Source organism: Ammospiza caudacuta, chromosome 4 (genome assembly GCF_027887145.1).
Source record: "Ammospiza caudacuta isolate bAmmCau1 chromosome 4, bAmmCau1.pri, whole genome shotgun sequence".
In the NCBI taxonomy this organism is placed as follows: Eukaryota; Metazoa; Chordata; class Aves; order Passeriformes; family Passerellidae; genus Ammospiza; species Ammospiza caudacuta.
Genome location: NC_080596.1, coordinates 23,624,831 through 23,647,409, shown reverse-complemented (window position 1 = coordinate 23,647,409; position 22,579 = coordinate 23,624,831). Strand labels below are relative to the sequence as shown.

The 22,579-nt window shown below is 35.6% G+C and overlaps 1 protein-coding gene across 1 annotated transcript in view; it reads left to right on the top strand.

Annotated features, from left to right (window-relative positions):
* The window catches only part of LRBA (LPS responsive beige-like anchor protein), a 370,657-nt gene that overhangs the window by 89,925 nt on the left and 258,153 nt on the right, over positions 1-22,579 (top strand). The window contains exons 31-34 of the mRNA XM_058804238.1: positions 1,699-1,832; positions 9,845-9,923; positions 10,184-10,317; positions 12,482-12,543. Of these exons, the coding sequence (XP_058660221.1) occupies positions 1,699-1,832; positions 9,845-9,923; positions 10,184-10,317; positions 12,482-12,543 (409 nt within the window). The remainder of the gene's footprint in view (positions 1-1,698; positions 1,833-9,844; positions 9,924-10,183; positions 10,318-12,481; positions 12,544-22,579) is intronic.

The following is a 22,579-nucleotide window of genomic DNA, read 5'->3' as shown; positions in this document are numbered from 1 at the left end:
AAGGAATATACCTGGGCTTCAGTGCTGAATTGTGAAGATTGGAAAAATGTCCCAAAGTTTACTGTACGTGGGTGCATTTGTACTCTGTAAACTTGTATTCATTTCCTAACCTCTTCCAGGGGTTTGTATGTGTTATATGGAACAGTAGGAGCAATTCCCAGGCAGTGAATGTCACAGAATCTTGAGTGAGAGACCCTCTTCTTTTACCTGCATGGTGCAAAATTAATTGGTAATGTGACAACAATTTTAAAAGCACTCTAAATATATGACCTATTTCTTAGCCCATTGTTCATGTTTCAGGGAAACAGACATGAACATACGAGCAAAATTCATGGTTTGGGCACAATATTTGACTTGGGGCTCAGGTGTTGTTGCTTCTATTTTTTTAGTGACTAGTTAACATTAGCAGTCACCCCTATAATGATATGACATGTACTGCCTCCAAGTATGGTGCCTGCCTACTCTGGCCATTGAGGAGGGCTGATTTAATCTGTAACGTGGGCTAGCTTCTGTGACATCCTTTGACATCCTGTGACTGAAGAAGGAACTCAAATGCAGTCCTCCTTTCCCCATTCCAGCAAGAACTGTTTTAGAAATATTTGAAAGAACTTCTTTGGTTGTTCTCACGCCTGAATTTAGGTCAAGTTTCTGAGTTACTTTATTTAGAAAATGAATATTTTAAAGCTATTAAGGGAATACTTTCAGTGTGTAGTTGTATTACTGTCAACAAAAGATGTGATTAAATAAATTGAATGTTGAAGATCTTCAGCTTATGGTTAACACCAGGTAATTAAAAGTAAGAGCTGCAGTGGGAGTACATTATATATCAGCTGTACTCTTTACCTCATTAGCTGGAGTTTTGCATGTTTATGGAGCTAACTTGCAATTAAAAATGCCTTTAACGTATGCTTAACAAGGCCTTTTAGGTATTTGGAATGAAGTACTACAATTTAATTGAAATTGGTATAGCATAAATATGTGTCTTTGTAACGTGTCAGATAAATTTCCATGCCTAACTTGTCACTTTGTGTCTTTTCCTCTGATGTAGTCTTTAATGCTGACTATAAGGCCTGACATTTAGCTTGTATAAAATATGGAGGTTCTCTCTTAACTCCAAGGAATGTTTTGATTTGTTATATAAATAAAACTTGATTGGCAAGATATACTTTAATTCATGCCTTAGCTGTATTTTTGATATGTGTGAGCATTAGTATGTGCCTGCAGATGTGTTAGGATGTTTTTAGCTATGGTATGACCTTCTTCAGTCAGTCTTGTGTTCTGCATTAGAATACCTGGAGTAGAAGACTGTCAATGCATCCTTCAGAGTTGATAATTCACCTTGAAGTTGAATACTGCCACATCTTTTGTAAATAGTTGCCTGAAGTTTAAAGCCGAATCTTGGGCAAACTGAGGTGCAAAGAAAAGCCTTGCTGCTGAACCCTTATCCTGGTGATCTTCTAACTTTGTGCTTTTGGTCAGAGGTTCTGTGGAAGTAGATGAGATATTAAAGTGTAGCATAAAAAAAGTGTACCATCAACAAATGAAGTGTGCTCAGGTTAAGATGATTGAAAAATAAAGTAGGGAAGCAAAGGAATTTTGCAGGACATGGTAGTGCAAGTGCTAGATGCATATAAAAGGATCAGGGAAGCGTGAGCCTTCACATACAGTATAATTTACTAACTTTTTATCTTCACCTAGGAGTGTTGTTGTACCAACGAAGAAATCAAGCATTTCCTCTTCTACAGCTGCTATTGGTGCTCCTACAAATGCTGTCAGTGTGGTTTCTTCTTTAGATTCAGCCCAAGCCCCAGATTTGTCAGGAGAATCTCCTGGTAAGTAAGGGTTAAATTAAGCAACCTTAATGCAAACACTTTTTTCTGTTGCTTCTATTTCCATCCCCATTCACTCTGATTACAAATAAAATAAAGAAAAAATTACAAAAATAGTACTGTATTAGAAAAAAACCCTAATGTTGCAACAAATGGAACTGTCTGAGGAATATTTGTCTTAATTTCAAGATTTCTCACTGTTTTGATAGAGCAATCATACTGTATTAACTTGTATGTAGTATAAAGATGGTGTATTCTAAAGACTATTTTTTATTACAAATTAGTAAAGTAAAGTGTAAGCTTATTTATAAATTCTGGGATGTTTGACCAAGTATATGTGTTAGTGCTAAGTAGAACTGGAAATTATAATCAAGTGTTTCCTATAGCTTTAGCCTGAGGTCAGATTCAGTGTTGATGCTAAACCAATTGCTTTGGACAGTTTTTTCAGTGGGGACAAAATGGAGTAGGTTGTTTATAAGCAAGTGTTCCTTTGAACCCTTGGTCTCTCTGGTTGTTCTGTGTGAGATAAATGATGTTTAACCTTAAATGATATGTCAAAGCCATGCTTTTCCACTTAGCCATGTCTGAATCACAAGGCTGTGTAGGATCTTTGTGCCCATGAAGTTTGACTTCAAGACTTCAAGACTTAGAAGACTTGGATCTTAATCAAGGAAATCTCAAGCTGTGCCTGATTGTTGGTAGTTTTTTCAGTGTTTGAGTTTCTTGCTTCTTGGTTTTGTGAATTTACATCCAAACTGCAAGAACTGGGGAAAAAAATGTGGTCTGTTACTGTATCCTCTCTACTTGTGTGTCTGGAAGGTATTTGTTCTCAAATTCAACTGCCCATTCCATTTCTTGGGAGAATCAAAAAGGTATTGTCCCAGTCATTTTAAAGGAAAAGAAGAGCTATTGAAATATAGCATGTTCTTACTTTTTGTGAAAGGGACAATCCATTGCCACCAAAACTGCAGGAGGTAGCCTTATATTAGTGTAGGAGTAATATTTGAAGTAGTGGAATTAGCTGTATTTTGAAATGTCATAGTTCTTTGGGGAAGATCGGCTCTGAGCAGCTAATCTGTTTTAAAAATAGTGAAATGTCACCTACATTAAAATGGTTTAAAATAATTCCTAATTTGATAAAGTCTGACTGATTAACCTGGCTTCATTGTAGGCTCAATTATTACTATTTCTGAAGTAGGTATTCACTTGCTTTTAATAAAAACAAAACAGATGAACATTGATTTTCATATTTAGTCATCTTTTAGGAATGTATAGAGGAAAAAAATAAGTGCTCCTGGGCCTGTAGAATGTATGAGAAATCCAGACAATAAACAATACTAATGCAGTTCGTAACTGTGTGACTTCCATCATGTCTGGAAGTTTTGGCAAAAATTGGACATGTAATCTGAACTGATATGCATAAAAAGAAACTAATCAGGATTAAAAATAGACATGTTTAGATTGGCAATATAATTAATTAAAAGAAAAAGTAAAGGCATAAATGAAATCATGCCTTAAACAGATTAAAACATGAGACAGTTTCTTTTTTCCTTTGTAAAATCATGGCATGGAAACAAAAATCTTGCAGAGTTGGAGTGGTTTACATTTTGTGTTGCTCATGTAAATTGTACACATTTCAGTTTGAAATCAAATTCTCTATAAGGCCTTAATTTGTTTTTTATTACAAGATGGAAGTAGTAATAAGCAAGCTTCCTATAAAACAAAAATATAACTAATACAATTTTAATCTGAGTACAAATCACATATTCTTTCACTAATTTTTAGTTTCATGCAACAGAGAATCTACATTGTTCTCATTTTTTCCAGCCACCACTCATTATAAGTCTGTTAACTTTTGCAATTAAGAAATAAATTAAACCTTTTTTTAAAAAAAGTGCTGAGATTAGGTAGGGGCTTATGTAGTAAATATAAATTTGGGGCTAATTCATGTTTGATATGGAGGCTGTTAAACATTTTTCCTATATTAAAAACCACATCTCATGTTTTTTTAAAGTGAGTTTTATATACATTTGTTTGATACATATAAAATTGATAACATATATAATTATATACTATATATACAAATAATAATTTACATAAATTATATAGATAATTTATTTTTATATAATATATAGCATGTAAAATATATGAACACAATGCTTTATGATGAAGATTTGAGCAGATTTAGTGTAAAACAGGGGTGAAAGTGGTATGTAGACATTGAAATAGGATTAAATAGCAGGTGATAGTGTTCTAATAGTAATGTGTAGAAGTACTTAGTTTGGGAATAAATGTTACATAGTATGTGATCATCCTCCACCTGTAGATGTGATGGCAGAATTGCTTGGTCAAGGGAGGATTTGTGTTGAAATATCACTCTGTGTGGTTCCAGATGCCTCCATTATCATTTGTGTGTACTCAGAATTCATCAGTCTCCTTCCCAATATTTTCTCCTGGAGTTTGCATCCTGACTGTAGCTCATGGGTTGTGAGCATCTCAGATATTTGATGCTTAGGTGCTCCCATATCACATGGAGTGTGACAAATCTTGGCCTATCAAATACAGAGTGTTGATGGATTGGAAAGAACCATCCAAGCTCACTCTGTTCCTCTGATACTTCAAAGGGGGGAAAAACATGTTTTGGCCTCAGACACTCTGGCCTTTTTGGGTTGTTGGTTTGCTGGAATCTTGGAAATGACCAGAGAAGATAAACCTGGGGACCCACCCTGAGCTAGTCATTCAATGCCTACTACCAAGGGTGGCATTGAACAAAAGAGCATTTTTGCTAGGAGTAATGTAAGAAGGGTGAAATCACTGGAGTTGTTCCTTCCTTGGGTTGTCTCTCAGGCTGAATGTGTGAAGTGACGCAGAGGTTTTACACATGCTGGGTTCAGGAAGAGCTACTGCTAAGACAAAACTAATATTTGGACAGGCAGGACTTGGTAGAGCTGCCTGAGCTATTGTGAACGTGCCAGCAGGATGCCTGTATTTTTTTTTGTCAGTTTTCCTTTTAAATGTTTCCATAACAGTCACTGTGTTCTGAAGTGGTGAGAATTTTTTAAAATGTTTTGCAGTTTGCACTCCCACTGTTTTCTCTGATGCTCTGAGTTTCTGTTTATGTTCTTGAAGGATTTCACATGTGTTTTATTAATGCCCTTAATTCAGTCTTGAGGCTTTCACTATTCAGTTTCCAAATGGTTGTTCAAATATGATTTTTATGAAGAGGGGGTGTAAAAATTCTGAGGGAAGCAGGAATGAATTATCTCTTGTCCTTACTGACATTCTGAATATAGAAAAATCCTGATAAGTTCTACTCAGTTTCTGTTGCCTGCCTCCTCCCCTTCTACTTGAAGTTCTTTGAGTTTCACTTGGTTTCCCTCTGAGCCACACACAGGTAGTTACAGGATTTTTTCTTCTCTGGACAAGCTGTTCCCAAATTGTGAAGTTGTAAACAAGGCCATGTCAAAGGGTGAAGTGACAAAGGAAGTGAATGCTTGTAAGAAACACCAGGAAAAGCAGTAACAGCGGGTAAAAACAGAGTTGTGACTCCTGAATTCTAGTCCAGTACATAGGAAAATGTAAATTTTCTGCGGCAGTTGGCTTGTTTTGCAAAGATGAATGGTATTCATTGATTTTTGTACATAGGTGAAAATGAACTTGAAGTCATGCAATAAAATAAATTAACAGGAGACAAGCTGAAGTAAGAAAAATGATCATGAAGTGAGTTACCATCAGTGCAGGGGTTGTTCAAGCAATTCACTGGATTATAGTAATTATTTCAAAGAGAATTCCAACTTAACGGTGACAGTAGTTGAAGGCTAGTTACCAAAGCAGAATGACACTTTAAAAAACCTCAGATCCTGATGATGTGCCATGGAAATGGCTTGATACTGTGTTAGTATAAAAACTGTTTTAAAGCTTCTTCTCTTAAGAGAAGTTTTCACCGTTGTTTGATAAAAATCTGTTTTGGTTTAGCCTACAGATGTGTTTATGTAACAGATCCTTTATATTAGCTTGTAAAACCTTTCATTGTAGTCTTGCATTGTGCACTTCCAGCCCTGGAATGAGCTCATTATTTTACTGGATACCTCTTCCACCAAGGGCACTGGTGCATTTATGTAGGGAAGGTCTGTTGTAGAAAAATAAGAGATATGGTTATTTAATTCAGCTCTGGGGTTTTTTATGCTTCATCTCCATCTCCTCACAAACTAAATTATCATGTACTGCTTGTGCATTGCCAAGTGCACTTTGTAAGTGTGTATGCAAAAGGATGAGGATCTTGCACAAAGAGTTTTTTAACAATATTTTATTGCTTGAGACACTGTTTGTTTAGACCCTTGGGGACCTTGAATAAACAATAAGGTTTCACTGTAAGGGTGCTAGACAGATGATCTATTTGCATTTTCTTTTATGTTCTTGCAAATGTCTGTAAAACTGTCAGATTGAAGGAGCCAGTTTATCAGTGAAAGGATAAGGAAGAGATAAGTCAGTTTAGTTCCACATGTTTGAAGTAGCTACTGAACTTACCCACATGTGTGTTGTGGATGAAAATATGCTACTGAAGTATTTTCATTTTTTCTCTAAAAGCAGAAAAAAGGTGTAATAAAAAGCTACCCCTGAGTTAAATAAAGTAAAAAATGTACCTTCACAAAACAAAATCTGCATGCAAAAATCACTATGCCTAATCCTATTGAAAGAACCCTGAAATTCTCTGCTGGGATAAATCTGAGATTCACCCCTTTTAGTGAAAAAATATCTGAGTTTGGAATGTGGTTTTAGGTGTTGATAAGCATGAAGAAATTCAGACCATAAATATCCTTATGTAATGTTCAAAAAGAATATCAGTTTATATAGATGGCTCCCTTATGCTTTGCTAAATTAAAATTATCAGTGCTTTTTCTGCTATGTGTATTTTAAAAAGTTGGTATTTACTTAAAATTTCACAGTGTTTTACATTTGTACCTAATCTGTTTTGTGCAGGTTTTTTATATATCTTAAAGAAAAAATAATCATGTCCTGTGCTGTCAGTGATTTCCTTTACCTCTCACTCAAAGTATTTTTACCAGTTTTGTTGACAAAATGGAAAACTTAAAAAGCCCCAACCCATCCCAACAAAATAAACAAACAACAATAAAGCCAAGTTACCCTAGGCTGAGAGTATGTTTCTTTACTAGCCTCATGATGGCTATTAAGCCCTCTCATTGTACTTGCAGATGTTTCCTTTGATTTTATTTTTTCCCTAATTTTTTCCTTCAGTTATTTTGCTGACAGCCCAAATACTCCCCAGAATTATTTTTGTCTTGTTTAATTTAAAAAATCATGCCGTTGTGCTTCACTGTTAAGTCTTATTTCCTCCTGATAGTCTTTGCTTTAATAGAGTAGGAATTTGGTTGTGTATAGTATTGACTATATAACCATACCCAGTGAGTAGTGGATTACTGGTGTCAGATTTTAGATGTGGTGAAACACATGTGAGCATTTCTTTATCAAGACATGCTGCTTCCACTGCCTGTATGTTGAGGACTGTCTTGTTTAGAAGGCTTTGTGTGCCATTTCGGTTTGGTACTGTGTTGGACTACCCAGATCAGTGTGCTGGTTTCCATTTGTGGGTAGTGTGAGCCTATAAATCACCTCTTGGACTTCGGAGTATTTTCAAGTTAGAGGGACTTGTTAAATGAGAATAGGGATGTTGGGCTTTGGGGAGAAAGCTGGGTGTTCTAGTCAAATTATTTAAATAGAAAAATTCTCATGACAAATGACATTGTAGTTTTAAAGTCTTGATAAATAATTAAAAGGGAAAGAAACTTGACAGCTACAAAATTATCTGACAAACCATTGAATCATGTGGCTTTGTTGCCTTATGTAGGCTTTGTTTTTCTGTGCAGGAGGTTGTGTTCTAATTTTCAGCACATCATTTGACAGATTTTTTGTTGGGAGTAGCCAAAATACTTTTTAGTTGTTTGACTAAACTAGCTGTTGAAAAAATGGAATTTTATCCATGAAAATACTGAGAACTTTTACAAAATCTTGCCATCACCTTGAAACTTACAGAAATATATATTTGTTTAGTCTTTATTAGAAAAATTATGCAGGATACAGTGCCCAGAAGATTCACATTTCATTTTGCTTTCAGCTAACACTTTGTTCACCACTTTCTTATCCTTCATTCTGTATGACCCACTCACTTTCATTCTGATTCTATCATACCTATACAGCAGTCAGCATAAAAGCTTCAGGTTGAATTTATGTAAAACACAAATGAATCACATTCACAAAGATATCTCCTATCTCTGAAGAAAGGAAAAGAAATGAGAGCAAAACTTTTCATGGTTATGATACTCTAATTTATTTTCTTAGTTCCTGTGCTGCCTTTGAAACAAGATTGGAGAAAACTGCCTTCTCTGGATAGAAAAACAAAATCTCTCACCCACCAGAAACCCTTGATATTTTCTGGAGGAAGTTCTGTGTTGCCAGAGTTTTGGAGCAGAAGTTTGAAATTTGATGGGAGAAATAAATTCACTATCTCAGGGATCTATCTTAGCCATCTCTTTCTAAATCTGTTTCACTTGAGTCGAGTTGAAAATCTTTGAAAAGTTTCAGTTGACACATTTTGGTAGATAGTTTCAAGATCTCAGCAGCTCATTTCCAGACAGGTTGCATTGAACTGAATTAACCAACTCCATTGTAGGTGGGGCCATCAGGAATTTTTCTATAGTTACAGCTCTAAGAAGGGTAACTTCTTTGCTAAGATAGGTGTGAGAACTAAAATGATTGGACTCTTTTTTTTCAGGCTTTTTTCCCTTTTCTTTTTCCCCCCCCTCCTTTCCAGCAGCATAAAAATCTGTAACTGGCAAGGTGAGAGGAAAGAGAATAGGACAGGGTCTCGGGGTGGAAAGAGATAGGATTGCAGATGGACTAGGAGCAGTCATGCTCCTGGGAAATGCACAGAAACCTGTCTGCTAAGATTCATTCCTCTCTATAGCTTGGAATGCAGTGTAAGATTTGTGAGTCACCATTCCTATCCTGGCAGAAAATATCTGTGAAGTCTCTGGCTGTCTGGCTTGCCCCCTGTTCATCACTGCTAATACCAATCCATACTGCAGTATGGGGAGGTTGTATTTCTCTATGTACTGAGCAGCAGAATTTAATATTTACAGATTCCTCCTGTGCTGATGAGAGCCATGTAGTGTCAATTTGACATAACACAACTGCTTTTTTTTCTGTAAGTGTAGGATACATAAATGACCCAGTCTTCCCTATCAGCCTTTGAATAATTGATGTGGCAAAGTTAATAACTCATAAATGAGGTTATACCACTGCCATCATGCTAATGACACCAGCAGTGCAATGGAAAATTTTATCATAGCTGCCTCTGTCAGAGTCTCAGATTTGCAAAAATTTAAGCCTGGCTGTTGAAAATACCCACTCATTTTTTTCTGCATGATTTTGACACCAATATATATTTTAATTTCAGACAAAAATATTAAGGGTTTTCTGTGCAAGTTACTTGAAATTAGGTGAACACTAACCAAAATAGATGGTTTTAAAACATTACCATTTGGCTGTATATAATTATATATTAGTATTATTATCTGTATTAGCATATTATAGCCATATTAAAGGTATAAAACATTGTTTGTATTCATTTGTAGGGTTGTAAGTGTTACTAGATTTGTTCAGAGAAGTCCTGTTTTATAAGACCAGAAGGAATCACTGCAGCCTAATCTGACTTCATTCACAAAACAAACTACAATGCTTCCTTGAATTAATTTCTGTATGTGCTAAAGCAACATTTAAAAAACTTGCCATGGCATTCCTGATAAATATGAATTCAAGTAATTAGGGCTTCTATGGAAAAAAAATATTTGAGGTACAAAGTGGTGAATGGAGTTCACCTAGTCCTCACACTTGAAAACCGTGGTTTCTGAGAACTTAAAGCTTTAGTTTCTGGTCTGCTTTTCTAATCCCTGGAATGTTTTCTTATATAATTTGTTTATTATTACTTTCTCTTGTAGGAAGGGGATCATCTAATTCAAAATTGCCATCTGTTCCTGCAGTTTCTTCAGTGCCTGAGGATTCTGCCTCCAAAATGAGGTAACTTCTCCAATTGATCTGAACAGCTGTGTTGCAGCTCATGTTATTGATATTACAATTGGTATTCTGATACCACATAACATAAGAATGTCTTTTGCTGATTTTCAATAACTAATGAAGGTTTGGGAAAATACTGAGTGTTGGATTAATTCCTTCTTATACATGTATATCACTTAAGCATTGTCAAAATCTATATTCCTTTTTACAAAATTCCAGTAACTTCCTTCTTTTATTGCTAATCACATGTATTTCTTTACTAGCATTACCGACAGGCTTGAGCATGCTTTGGAAAAAGCTGCCCCACTGCTGAGAGAGATTTTTGTGGATTTTGCTCCCTTTCTTTCTCGGACTCTTTTGGGCAGCCATGGGCAGGAGTTGCTGATAGAAGGTACAAGTAAGTTTCCATTTAAAAAAGGGGGGGGTTGTGTTCTTTGTTGCCTTGGAGAATGAAAATTTCTTTATTTAGGAACTTTCTTCTTGACTTCCCAAACAGTGCTGTCCACTGGATTTCACTGCCTCTTGTTTCTTCTGTCTTTAACCTTCTGAGGTCATTGTCACTGACTCCTCATCTTTGCCGTCTCTGCTACCTCTTTGTGTCCATCTTCCTTTGTTTTCCAACTCTCCTGGCCATTTGTCCCTTAGAAGCTGTTGTATAAAATGTGTTTTGAGAGCTTTAAGAGAAATTTTGGTGTCAAGGTCAACTCTTTGATACACAGTAAAGTGTATAGTGTAGCGAGTTGGGTATACAAGACCTGTCACTTTTACTGGGGTGTTGGAACTGGAGTGTTCTTGAGAACTATGTCAGTGGAGTGTGTTCTGCTGTCTCTCTCACACGTGAGTCTGCTCCTGGCTTTTTGGTTTCTTATTGGAAGGGAGTCATACAGGTAAGAGGAATCCTTGTCAGTATGGAGGAGGATTCTCCTGCACATCTGAGAAGATGGGGATTCCTGTGCACAGCCGTGATCATGGCTCTTCCTGGTGGAAGATTGGCATGACATGGTCGAGATTGACATGATGACGTTTTCTTTCTACTGGTGGGTTTCTCTCTGCTTAAAAACGAGGCTCAGTTCTGCAATGCAGACATTAATGTCCTCAATTTAAAAAATTGTGTATATTGGAAAACTGAATTTAGCAGTGCAACACCAATTTTTCAATTTTCTCAAAATTTGACTGTGTCACATGAATTGCTTTGTCCACTGCTTTTCAGAGTGAAATTTTCAGGTTTTGTCCTGTTGAAGATGTGACAAGAAGAGCCTGTTGCAGCTTCCAGTGATAGGTGCACTCGTGATAGAGTCCCTTGGTTGCTTAACTTGAGCTATGTTTGCACTGACAGATCTACTTTCTTCCTAGGGAATTAAAGTTCTTTTAAAAACATTTTTGAAACTACTTGTTTCTTGGATTAGGACAGTCATCCTGTTTGAAGGGCTGAATATGAGCATTGTCAGAAACACAATTAGAGTATCAAATACTGCTAAGTGTTTCACTGAGGACTGCTGATATCAAAATTGAGACTTCATTACATTTCACAAATTAAAGTTCTTTAGTTTGGGAGTTTAGCTTGCTTACCATTTGAGGTAAGAAGAAATGGAAGGAAGAAATGTATGAATTACTTTCTTTGAGACTCGAAAAGATGGGATTCTACTTTTGTTTATGCATTTGGGCATCATTTTAGCTGATAAACATTTTAATAGAAGCTGCCTTGTGAACAAATTTATTTCATTCATTTAATAAGAAGAACCAGAAAAGCAGTTTTTCTCAAAGCTTTATTTTTGAAGATAAAAGAGAATCTGGTTCAAAGTATTTTGATTGTAATATAGTTACATAGATGGATAGGTGAGTATTGCATAAATTGGATGAGCAAAGAAAAAGCAAGATAATCACTGGCAGTGTATGAACCGTCTGGACAAAAATGAACACATGAAACCAATTTTTGATTCTAAACCCCAGTTATAGACAAACCTAACCCAAAATGCGAACACAAATAATAATACTCAAATTAGTTTGTAAAAAACTGAAAATATATAATAGGTTACTGCTTGCACTTCTGCTTAGGTTTAGTGTGGGGTTAAGGGTCAAAGTACTAATAAGAGTGTTTGGGATGTCTGCTGCCATGAAACAAAATGGAAACTTGATTGATAGCTGGGGGCTGAAAGGAGAACGCGTCATGGAGAAAGCAGAGGTCATAAAGCCATTTCCCTTCTCTGCATATATAATGACCCAATCCTTCGAGAAATAGCAAAATGTAGATACAGTGGATTAATATAACATATGTTAACCACACTTCTGATCATTTTGACATACAAACATTTATGAAACTGAGTAATGGGGGTAAGAATTACCATTAGCTGCTTCTTTTAGATGGAAGGCATGGAATTTATGATTTCCCTCTCACATACGTACTTTTATTTTGTGCTGGTAAAGTACAAAATTGAACTGGAAGGGGCGTGAAAATTTCAGCTTTCTTTTGTTTGTCAAATCTATTGCACTTCAAAACAGTTTGTGTTAATAGCTTGTACCATAAGAACATGCATTTATGTATAATTTTTTTCCTTTTGTAGGTCTTGTGTGCATGAAATCGAGCAGTTCAGTTGTGGAGCTGGTGATGCTCCTTTGCTCTCAGGTGAGGTTTAAGTAATAATGTCTGAAATTGATCTCTCTGAACACAATGGAAATTATAGATAAAATTTTACTCTAAATTTTACTTTTAATTTAGCTTCATGTGTAATAGGTTAAAAGATAATGTACAAAGCCTTTTGATTAAAAAAAATAGTAATTCTGTCTATTCAAGTGGGTTTTTTTTTCCTTGCTATTGAGCATTTACATAACCTTGAAGATGGTGTGCCTACATAATTCTGTGCTGTCATTTTTGTAAGATAAGATAGGATCAATATAATCTTAAAGTTAAAGAAACTGATTGATTCCTGCACCTTGACATGCTGAATCCTCTGGGATAAATAGAATTTTTCCTGTTGTGTAGAGGTTATGAAATGAGTGATAAATACTTTTAAAACCCTGTCATTCCTAATTGATTTGACAAGTACTAAGGATTTGAGAAAAATTTAAGAAAGCAACCCTGGTTGTCATCAGTTTGGGACATTCTACATTCCTAAAGGCAAACTGATTTTAGATATGTAAGAACTTGAGAGCTGCCTGTTTCTGTGGTTCAAAAAACAGAGCCTAAGGAACTTTCTTAAAATTATGTATGCTTTATTAATTGGATTTTTTGGGGGGTTTCTTGCCCTTTTTTTTTTTTTTTGTAATTAAATGGAAGAACTGTTTTTATTGAGCCTTTCTTTTGGTGCCTTAAAATTATACCTTTCTGGTAGTAAATTCCCCTACTTAAAACTTTAAAATAGCCTTTTTTAATGGGAATGGTATTGGTCTAGAGGTCAAGGGTTCTGACCCATTTCAGAACCTTTGACCTTCATTTACAACCCCTATGGTTTGCTTGCCTGACGAATAAGGATAATGCAAAATTAATGTTTCTTCACATCGATTTATTCGTTTTAGTGCCTATATTGCCAAATTTATTTAGAGTGTGCTGATAGACATTTCATGAATACAAATGAAAGAATCATAGAAGGTTTGAAAAATCGATAGTCTACGTTGTCAATAAAGTGCAATAAGAACAATTACTTCTGGAGATTACACCTAATAGATTTTACAATGAACTCGTGAAGAGTAGTTATGTTTTCCAGTGAGGTTATTATTAATGAATGTAACCAGAACTTTGCTCATCTAGTTTTCCATCTTCCTCAGGAAATATGGTATCATTTTACCCTGAAAGGAATTTAATATTCCTTATGGAACTTTTGGAATTTAGACATTATTTTACATACGGCAGTACTGGAAGTGAACATAGTTCACAACTTCTAGAATGTGAACTTGCAGCTGATTTAAATTATGAAAGAATCTTTGCTGCTGAGAAATCTATATAACAAATTATACTGTTCATTCAGGAATATGTTAAAGTAAAAACTAATCAAGTATTAAATATGTGTCTTACAACTGGTATTGCCATTTAGAAAAATTAGTTTTTGGTATCCACGCTACTTGTATCAATAATTAGTGCTTGACCTTTCCCCTTTTTTTGGGTAAGGTAATCTAATCTTTCTTAAAATCATGTTGTGCTCTGTACTGTACGTCACTTGTTTGGTTTTGGGAAGTGGAAAGGATAAGGAATAAATGACGTGCTCTAATGCACCTATTTGTCATATGTGTCACAATGCCACTTAATGCTAATCTAATCAAATTGAAGCTACCGTGATTGCTTGGCAGTGCAAGTTGCACAGGCTGAGGTGCTTCTTTGTGGAGTAGTGGAAATAAACCAATAAAGTCACAAAGACCTCAAAGTCTTTTTAAACTTACATAGCAGCTGTAATTTTTGGCAGAATATGAAAAATGATGTGAGAAATGAATCTAAAATTAGCTCCAGATGTATACAGATTGTTCTGGGGTGATAATTACATTTTTCGCTTTGAATTTTCCTAATTCAAAGAGGTCAGCATGGCAATCACAGAAGTGATTTATTTTGTTAAGAAGTGAACTGTCTTTTGCTACATGAAAGCTTGAGAGATATGAAATTGAATTTCAAGCCGACATTTTACAGATACTGGGAGGAGATGGGGTTGAGCTTGATTGATTTTTTTCCTGTTTTTTCCCCTTCTTTTTATTTTCTTTTTTTCCCCTGCAAGATAGGGTGGGAAATGAAGTGATATCCTTTTGCTAAAATTTTAATTAATTTTTAAGAGGAGATGGAGAGGTTGCAGTGCCAAAGATCAAAAGATCAGGTCAAAAACCAGTTTTTAATCACATAAATAATGTGGCATAGTTATGAAGTAAGTATCTGCAAATTTGATTTAAAACTTCACAAATTTGTCAGCCATCGTTTTATGAAATTGAAAGATGGCTCTGATTAATCTTTGGTGTTTTTTATGATAACATCTTCTCAAAATTAATTTTAAACATTGTAGATACGATGTAAATACTTGGATTGTTTTTCTGAAGCACCTGACATTTTTCTGATGTTCATTTAGATCTGTGGCTGAATTATATTTCTCTTCTGCAGAAGTGGAAAATGGAATAATAATATCCTACGATGTTTTTTTCATAAAATTTTGAAAATACAGCCCTTTAATGGGTGAAGTAATTTTTAAAAAAATTCAAGATGTACAATTCCCTGAAACTATTTGTGACACCTGGTTAATTTCTTTTGTCGTTTAAAACTCATATATTTAGGCATATTGAAAAAGACCCTTATTTCATGTTTTTGTGTTTGCATGTTGATATATTGATTTCTGTTTAACACAAGGTAAAAAGAGAAACAGGTGGTTTGAGACACAGACAAAAGGCTTTTTCTAAGACAAAAACAGTTGTATCTTTTGATAGACACACTACATTTTGAGACATGTCTGTGTGTGTGTACTTACATTTCTATAAATCTATCAAAACATAAAGAATCCTTCATTTAATATTACTGCAAAGTGTTCCTGCTTATTTGACATTAATATCATTTTTGAAGGAATTGACGTTGCATTCAAGGCCACTTTATAAAAGCGTAGTGTTGCTCATCCTAATTCAGTCTGACACACATTCCAATAACACTACCTCCCTTCTAGGGTTTAAAGCTAAATTTATGGCTGAGCATTGTGAAGTGCATCATTTAAAAATGGTTTCAACCCAAAACATCTAATAAATAAATAATGTGTATGGCTACTCAGTAGCAGACTTTCCAGACTAGAAATCATTCCATCGGATACTCAACAGTCCACTATCGGAGAGGGCTGTCAGATAAATCTTACAGTAGCTGCATTCATGTCCTGTAAATCACATGTTATTGTCTGAGCCTTCTGCCAGGTCATCTATTCTTTTCCCATTTATCAGAAATGCATACAGTACAGTGAACCTGGAAGCACCATCTCGTCTGGCCTGGCATCCTGTCGGCGTAATTAAACCAGCCCAAAGAGAGAAGTTCTCTTTCTGTTCTCCCATCTTAAATGAGTGGCATTACAATGTTGGAGGTGCTCACATGCAGGTGTGAGTCAAGACTTCTTCTCAGGGAGACTGATGTCACCCCTGAAGAAACCATTTTCATCTAGAAGGGCTCTCTCTCTCTGTGCCTAAAACTCAAAGCAGCATAGATGAATTGAGTGCATGTCCATAAAGCATAAATGCTACTGTGCTTCCTTTCCTTTGTCAGATATTTTCTTGAAATACATGACTGTGTAGAAATACATGAGTTTAGACTGTGGTCTTCCCTCCTCTCTCATGAAGGGATTAAAAATATTTATCTCTTGCTCACATGCATGAAGCATTTGTCTGATTATTGTAGCTCCAAGGTAAAAAGGTACAAAATAGGTGAGACAGGTTCTGTAATTTTCCTTGATGCCTTTGGATTTACAGAATTTCTGTGACCTGAAATTGACCTTCAGTCAATCGACTGAATTGTCAGTGGAGTTTGTGTTGGAGAACTAATTAGGTGGCTCTTCCCAGATTCATCTTCTACTTAAGAGCATTTTTCTACTGTGTCTAAATGTTCTAGACTGCAAAATAAACTTACTCTATCTAATTCAACACTGTTCAGCTCTTGGATAGTTTTCTAAAATTGATGGAATGCCACCCAATCTATTTAAGAGGTTACAACTGAATATGAATGAATACTGCAACAAACTTGTATGATCCCTCCACCACCACTGCCCACACATGCACCCTGTGTGCTTGTTCAAGGTGTTCTGATTCTTGGTTCCTCTTTCCTCTATCCAGTGTTTTTAAAAAAGGACTAAAGACACATTCTTGGTAGCTGATACTGTATGTAAAACCAAGACCAACATTTCAGTCCATTTAATGGCTGAATATTTTATCTTCTGAAAATAATAATATGATATATTGCAATATAACTGCATAACCATAACTGTTAGATGTATAGTGGACCTTGATAAAGTATTACTTCCATGGGGAGATGGAAGAGGGAAGCAGAAACCCTAATGCTCCAAATATTTTTCATGTGCAGAGATAGCATTTCCTCATATTGCCCAGTGAAATATAATCATGGTTGAACATGTCATGTGCAGCTCTGACAGTTTTTGAAGGTTTACATGTGCATTTATAAAAATATGGCAGAGGCTGATTAGTAGTATTAAGACAGAAAAAAATTACACTGTAAAAGTTGGTCTTACTGCCCTTATAGGCAAAGGTCTTCAGCTTGCTTTCATTTTTCTTTTTCTTTTTTCATGTCTAACTTGTCACTGGTTAAGAGGTGATATTTTTGTCACAGGTATTTCTTTAGATGATACTTCATATTCTACCAAATCCCTTTGCTGGTAGATTCTGGGGCTCATAAAGAAGTCAGCGTGCATCCCTTTTTCAGCAGATTTTTTCCATGGCCTCCTTTGTCTTCCACCCCATTGCTTAAGTGTTTGTGGAATGCAGTGGGATCTGCAGGCTTTTATGAGTATCCTCTGCTCAGAAAAATAACTTTGCATCAATGATCCAAGTTCATTACCTCAGGAGTGGATTTCTGCAGTGTGTTCTAAATTGTGGCAAGCCTTTGAATTGCTTGGAGATTTTAGTTGATGTAGAATATGGCAGGTTTTCAGTGTTGGTTTAGAGAACACATTATGCTGATGCTCTTGATCTGCACTGGTTCCTAATTTACTTTTAAGTGCAATTTGATGTGATGGATAACTGCAGTGATTGCTATGAAGTTTTAATTGAATTGACTATGGGTTATCTAAAGACCAATGTCACTGTGATACCATGGCAGCTGAACTCAGCAGATTCATGGAATCTCTTTAGCAATATCCTGGTTGAGATATGAAGAGAATAAATGCTGTTGGAATACTTTTTATGTGCCTCAAATATTCGATGATCATGTTTTAGTCACAAGAGTGTTCTTCCATCTAATCACTTTGTTATAACAGCTGAAAATAAGTTTTAAAAGAATTTGCTAATCCTTTAGATATGTGGTCAAAAAATATATATATATGTGTGTGCTTTGGCATAAAGGGTAGATTTTGTAGGGATTTTGTAAGCTGTCAGGTAATTTTTTTATCAGCTGTAATGCATGCTCTAATTTCCTTTTAAAAGCCATTTAGAAGATATCAGGAGTGGAAAGGTTTTCTTTTTATACAGTGTGAACTTCTGCCAATAGGATCTTACTCTGAATCAAAGATTAATGCAGCTGTACTTGAGTTAAAAAGCTTCAGTGATAGATTGCTTTTATGATAAAATGATAAGAAACATAGCTTTATCAGGCAAATGAAAATGATTTAGATCTTAACACACAAAAATTGAAAAAAGAACTTACCAATGTCTAAATTGAGAAATTTAGGGAAAGATTTTGCATGAATCCTGCCCATAGGTGTTTGCCTTGTGCTTTATATTACTAACTTTCCATGAAATGTTGTGCTAGAAACTTTATAATGCACTTTAGTCTTATTTTTTTTAATATTTTAAAATTATTTTTAAATTTTATTGCTTTTGCTCATTTGAAGTATTTGAAGATTGGAAGAATATTTGCTAACCCAGCTTTTTGTAGAGATGAGGTGACTGTGGAAGGGAGAATATTCAAGATCATCTTACTCTGCTGTGGACTATCTACATTCTTAAGCTGCTTGGATCTGCTTCATACCAAGTGGATTTAGGCACATTAATAAAACTGTAAATCCTAACGTTTGAAAACATAAGATTGCCAAGCATGTTAATGATTGTTATGCAAACAGCAGTAGTGATGTTTCTAGTGTAATTGTAACAAATACTACATGATCTTTGTACCTGGAAAACAACATTGAAGCTCTTTGTCCTAACCTTTTTTTGGGATGCAGCTAGATAGAAAGTAATTGGGAAATATCTGTTGAGCTTTATGTATAGTGTTACTTCTGATATTTTCAGTGAAAAGACTTTACATTATAAACTGTTTTCTCATCAAAAATTCTTTTTCCCCTGCAATGTGTGTTTTAATCTGCAGAGGATGGGAAGCCAGGGAGAGGAAAAGGTAGATCTCACAGTGGCCAGGGGCCATGCTATCGAAGTATTCTCCTGGAGCAGAAGAGATTTAAGTTCAATTAATGTTTTGGGTAACAATTATTATCACCAGGTAAAATCATCTGTCTGAAAAGTTTCAACAAATCCTCACAAAGTAGCTAATAGTCCAGGAGCTTAAGGGCATTCAGCAGTCATGTAGAAGAGTGCAGTTTTGAAACAAATTAGGCTCTCTCAATTTGGAAAAGCAACATTGTGATTCATCTGTTTGCCCTCAGTTGCCATTTCCTTTTATTTGTTGTGATACAAGATTTCTGCATTCTCCTGCGTTGCAAGACACTTGATATACACACAGTGAGCTGTTTGGCTAGTGGTCAGTGGGATTAACTTGGGAGAATGTGAGTGAAAGTCCTGGAAGGTGTGGGTGGGCACTGGCTGTGGAATCCAGACTCCTTAAATGTGGTCCTTTGGTGCTTGGATTTCAGATTCTGTTGTGTCAGTAAGTCTCCTTCTAACAAAACAGAAGGTTATGTTACCAAATCTGTTCTCCAAAACACCTGGGTTCTGCCTTGCACTGATATATCTGGGGGTTTATGCATAGTGTAACTTCTTCCCTTCCTGAGTGTGAGTTTTTCTTCCATCTCTGAAATATGAGGATTTCAGTTTGGGTGCTGAAAACGTCTATTGACAACTTTCATGCTTGGTATTTGTCACTGAGTGGAGTACTTGGGATAATTACAAATGGATTACATGTGCTGTGGATATTTTGCTACTTGCTTCATTGAACTGTGTTATACATTTCAAGTGTCTGAAACTGAAGATCAGATTGGTAGATAACTGTCTGAAGTGCAAATCTGATAAGATTGAAATAAATGGAAACAGCTGGGAAAACCTTTCCTTTGAACTGGAGAATGTTGAAATTACATTTAAATCAGCTGCATATATTTTTTGTTATTTGACTTAAGCAATATGTAGATTTTTTCTCTCCAGAACTAGATTATTGTAATATTTTCTATGTGAAACCCCATGATAATGCAAAGCCTGTCTGTAAGAACTTCATTCCCACTCTGATTTCCTGTTGCTTTCTAAATTGTTTGAGAGTTTAATTGCCTGTTGAGTTCCATGGAATTGCTTGGAGAGCACCCTAGTATGTTTAGGTAGGAGTTTCTTTCAAACTCCTGTTCTTAAAATTGCTAAGGTTCAGACATCACTACCCTTGAGATCTGCTTGAAATCTGTTTTTTCTCTTAGGTGTAATTGCTGGCTTCAGGAATATTGTGCTTTTAGTATGGATTATAGATAGGTTATTTAAAATGTCTGTTCAACAGTGGCTAAATTTTAAAAACATTGTTGTGATAGACTCATGCAAGAAACAATATGCCATGAATGAATGGATTTATACTGACAGTTTGCTTAGTAATAGAAATCAAAGAAGTTTTAAACTTTGTTTTTGCCTTAAGCATGAAAATAGGTTGGATGTATTGAGAATTTTTCGCCAATACTGCACAAATAATAAGTGACCTATTCTTGACTTAGTGATGCAAGAAGCACTTGGTAGTTGTATCCTGACAGGTGGTGGTCTCAGTAAAAATGTGTTTGCTTTATATCTCTATATCTTTCCATTATACTTGCTCTAGGAGGATGTTTTAAGGGTTTACTCATTCTCCAATTTGGAGATTAAATGTACAATGTGAGATGTTAAGATGAACAAACACTTGTGTTTTTTGGTTTATGCTACACATCTGCTTTCTGGGAAGGAATTTTGAGCTTTGTAGTTTTGAGGTATGAAAAAAAGTCAAGATGGGTTCTATATATTACACTAAGAAAGTGTATAGAGAGGTACAAGTATACAGGTGTAGTAAAACTGTGACATTTTTGTTTGGAGTGAAGAGAAGCATTGTTTCATGGAATTCTGGTTGGAGGATTCAATATGTCTTGCAGGCTTTTGGTAGAGAAATGGATAAAAGATAGGGTTACAAACCACAAAATGATTCTTTGAAATAGTTTGCCACACTGGAGTGTAGAGAGATGAACTTTCTGAAGTTGTTCTTACTGAAACAGAATTCTGTGGCAGAAGTGAGGATTTTTCCTCCCTGATTTTCTTTTTTAAAGTACAATCTTTAGTGATTCTGTAGACTTCCCATATATTATAAGCTCATATGAAGAAAAACTCTCATGAGTTAAAAATTATTTGCATTTGCTGAGAAATTCAGGACATGCTGTTGGTGTGAATTTAATGGAAAACACACCCTCTACAGTTAGAAATATTAGCCCTTAAAGCTGTGTTGCTGAGAGTTTGATTGATTAATGTATACGTTTTTATGTCCAGGGAGGAGAGTGGATTGTCTAATGTGAATCTTGGGAGTGGGATAGGGCAACAGGACAGCTTAATTTCCATTAATGTACAGTGCTGCAGATGTTCAAAACTGAGGGAACATAATTTAGCTGCAGAAGCAAGACTTTTCTGAAGAAAAAAGGCATCCTGTTGCTTCACCAGCACACTAGGACTTAAAAAAACACCACCATTTAAGGTGAGTTTTGTGCAGCAAGAGCACACCCTGTGGCTTGGCAGTCTAGTCAGAAGGATGATACCACGCTGGCTTTATAACTAGATCTTTGAACAATATTCTCAGGGGTGGTAAATGCAAAACAAAGTAATATCAACTGGCACTTAATTCTGTGAGCTCCCTGCTGGTGGGGCTCTGCACTGAAATGGAACTCTTCCTGACAGGAAGTCAGCCGCGAAGTGTGGAGACCTCTGAAAATAAAGTGTGCTTTAATTTGACACCCTGCTGTTTTACAGCCAGTCTGTTTAATTTGAGACTATGGAAAGAGGGTTAGTGCAGGGGAGGGGTAGGAGATTATGGAAAGTTCAGTGAGCAGCAATGTTTCTTGTTGATATAATACTAATTACAAATATGGGAACTTTGTTGTTTGTGTTAATAAACCAAATAATGTGTGTCTGTTTCCAGGCAGAACTGCTTGGGGAACTCAGGATTTGTGCTGTTTACTGGAAGTTCTACCCAGAGAAACTTTGTGGAGTGGTGTTGTTCAGTTTCTTGTCTGACTTGCACTCTTACTTATATGCATCTCTGCTTTTTGCCTGTTTGTGCAACTGGGGAAAGTTTTGTCTTGTCGGGGATTGTTGGCAATGCACTAATTTTTTCATGAGTATTTTGTGGTAACTTAAGTGATAAAAACTCATAATTTAGATTATACAGCAATCATGATATTGAGGTCTATAAAGTATTAGATCCTAGTTCAGAGTCAATTTTGATACAGAAGAAAAAGCTGGATTTTCCAGTGCTCTTTGAATAGTTCTGCATACATTTATTTCTATTTCTACCTGAAACCAAGATGGATATATTTTTCTTTTGGTAAATCTGCTTGGTGAGTGCAGGTAAGGATTTGCAGTGAAAGGAGCAAAAAATTATTATTTATCATGTTTATTGTGGTGACAGATGATAATAGAGACCTTTGTTGCAACATGTTTTATATATATTATGTTTTAGGGTAAATAAAGACAATATATCTAGGATGAGGAAGGGAACAGAGTATGCAAGTGGAGAGTAATGGGAAAGGTAGTAGTTTTTCTGCCTTTTTAAAAAAAATTGATTTAGCCTAATTTTCTCTAAATCTTTTAAGAAAAGATCTGCGTTAGGATAGGATTGTTTTAGG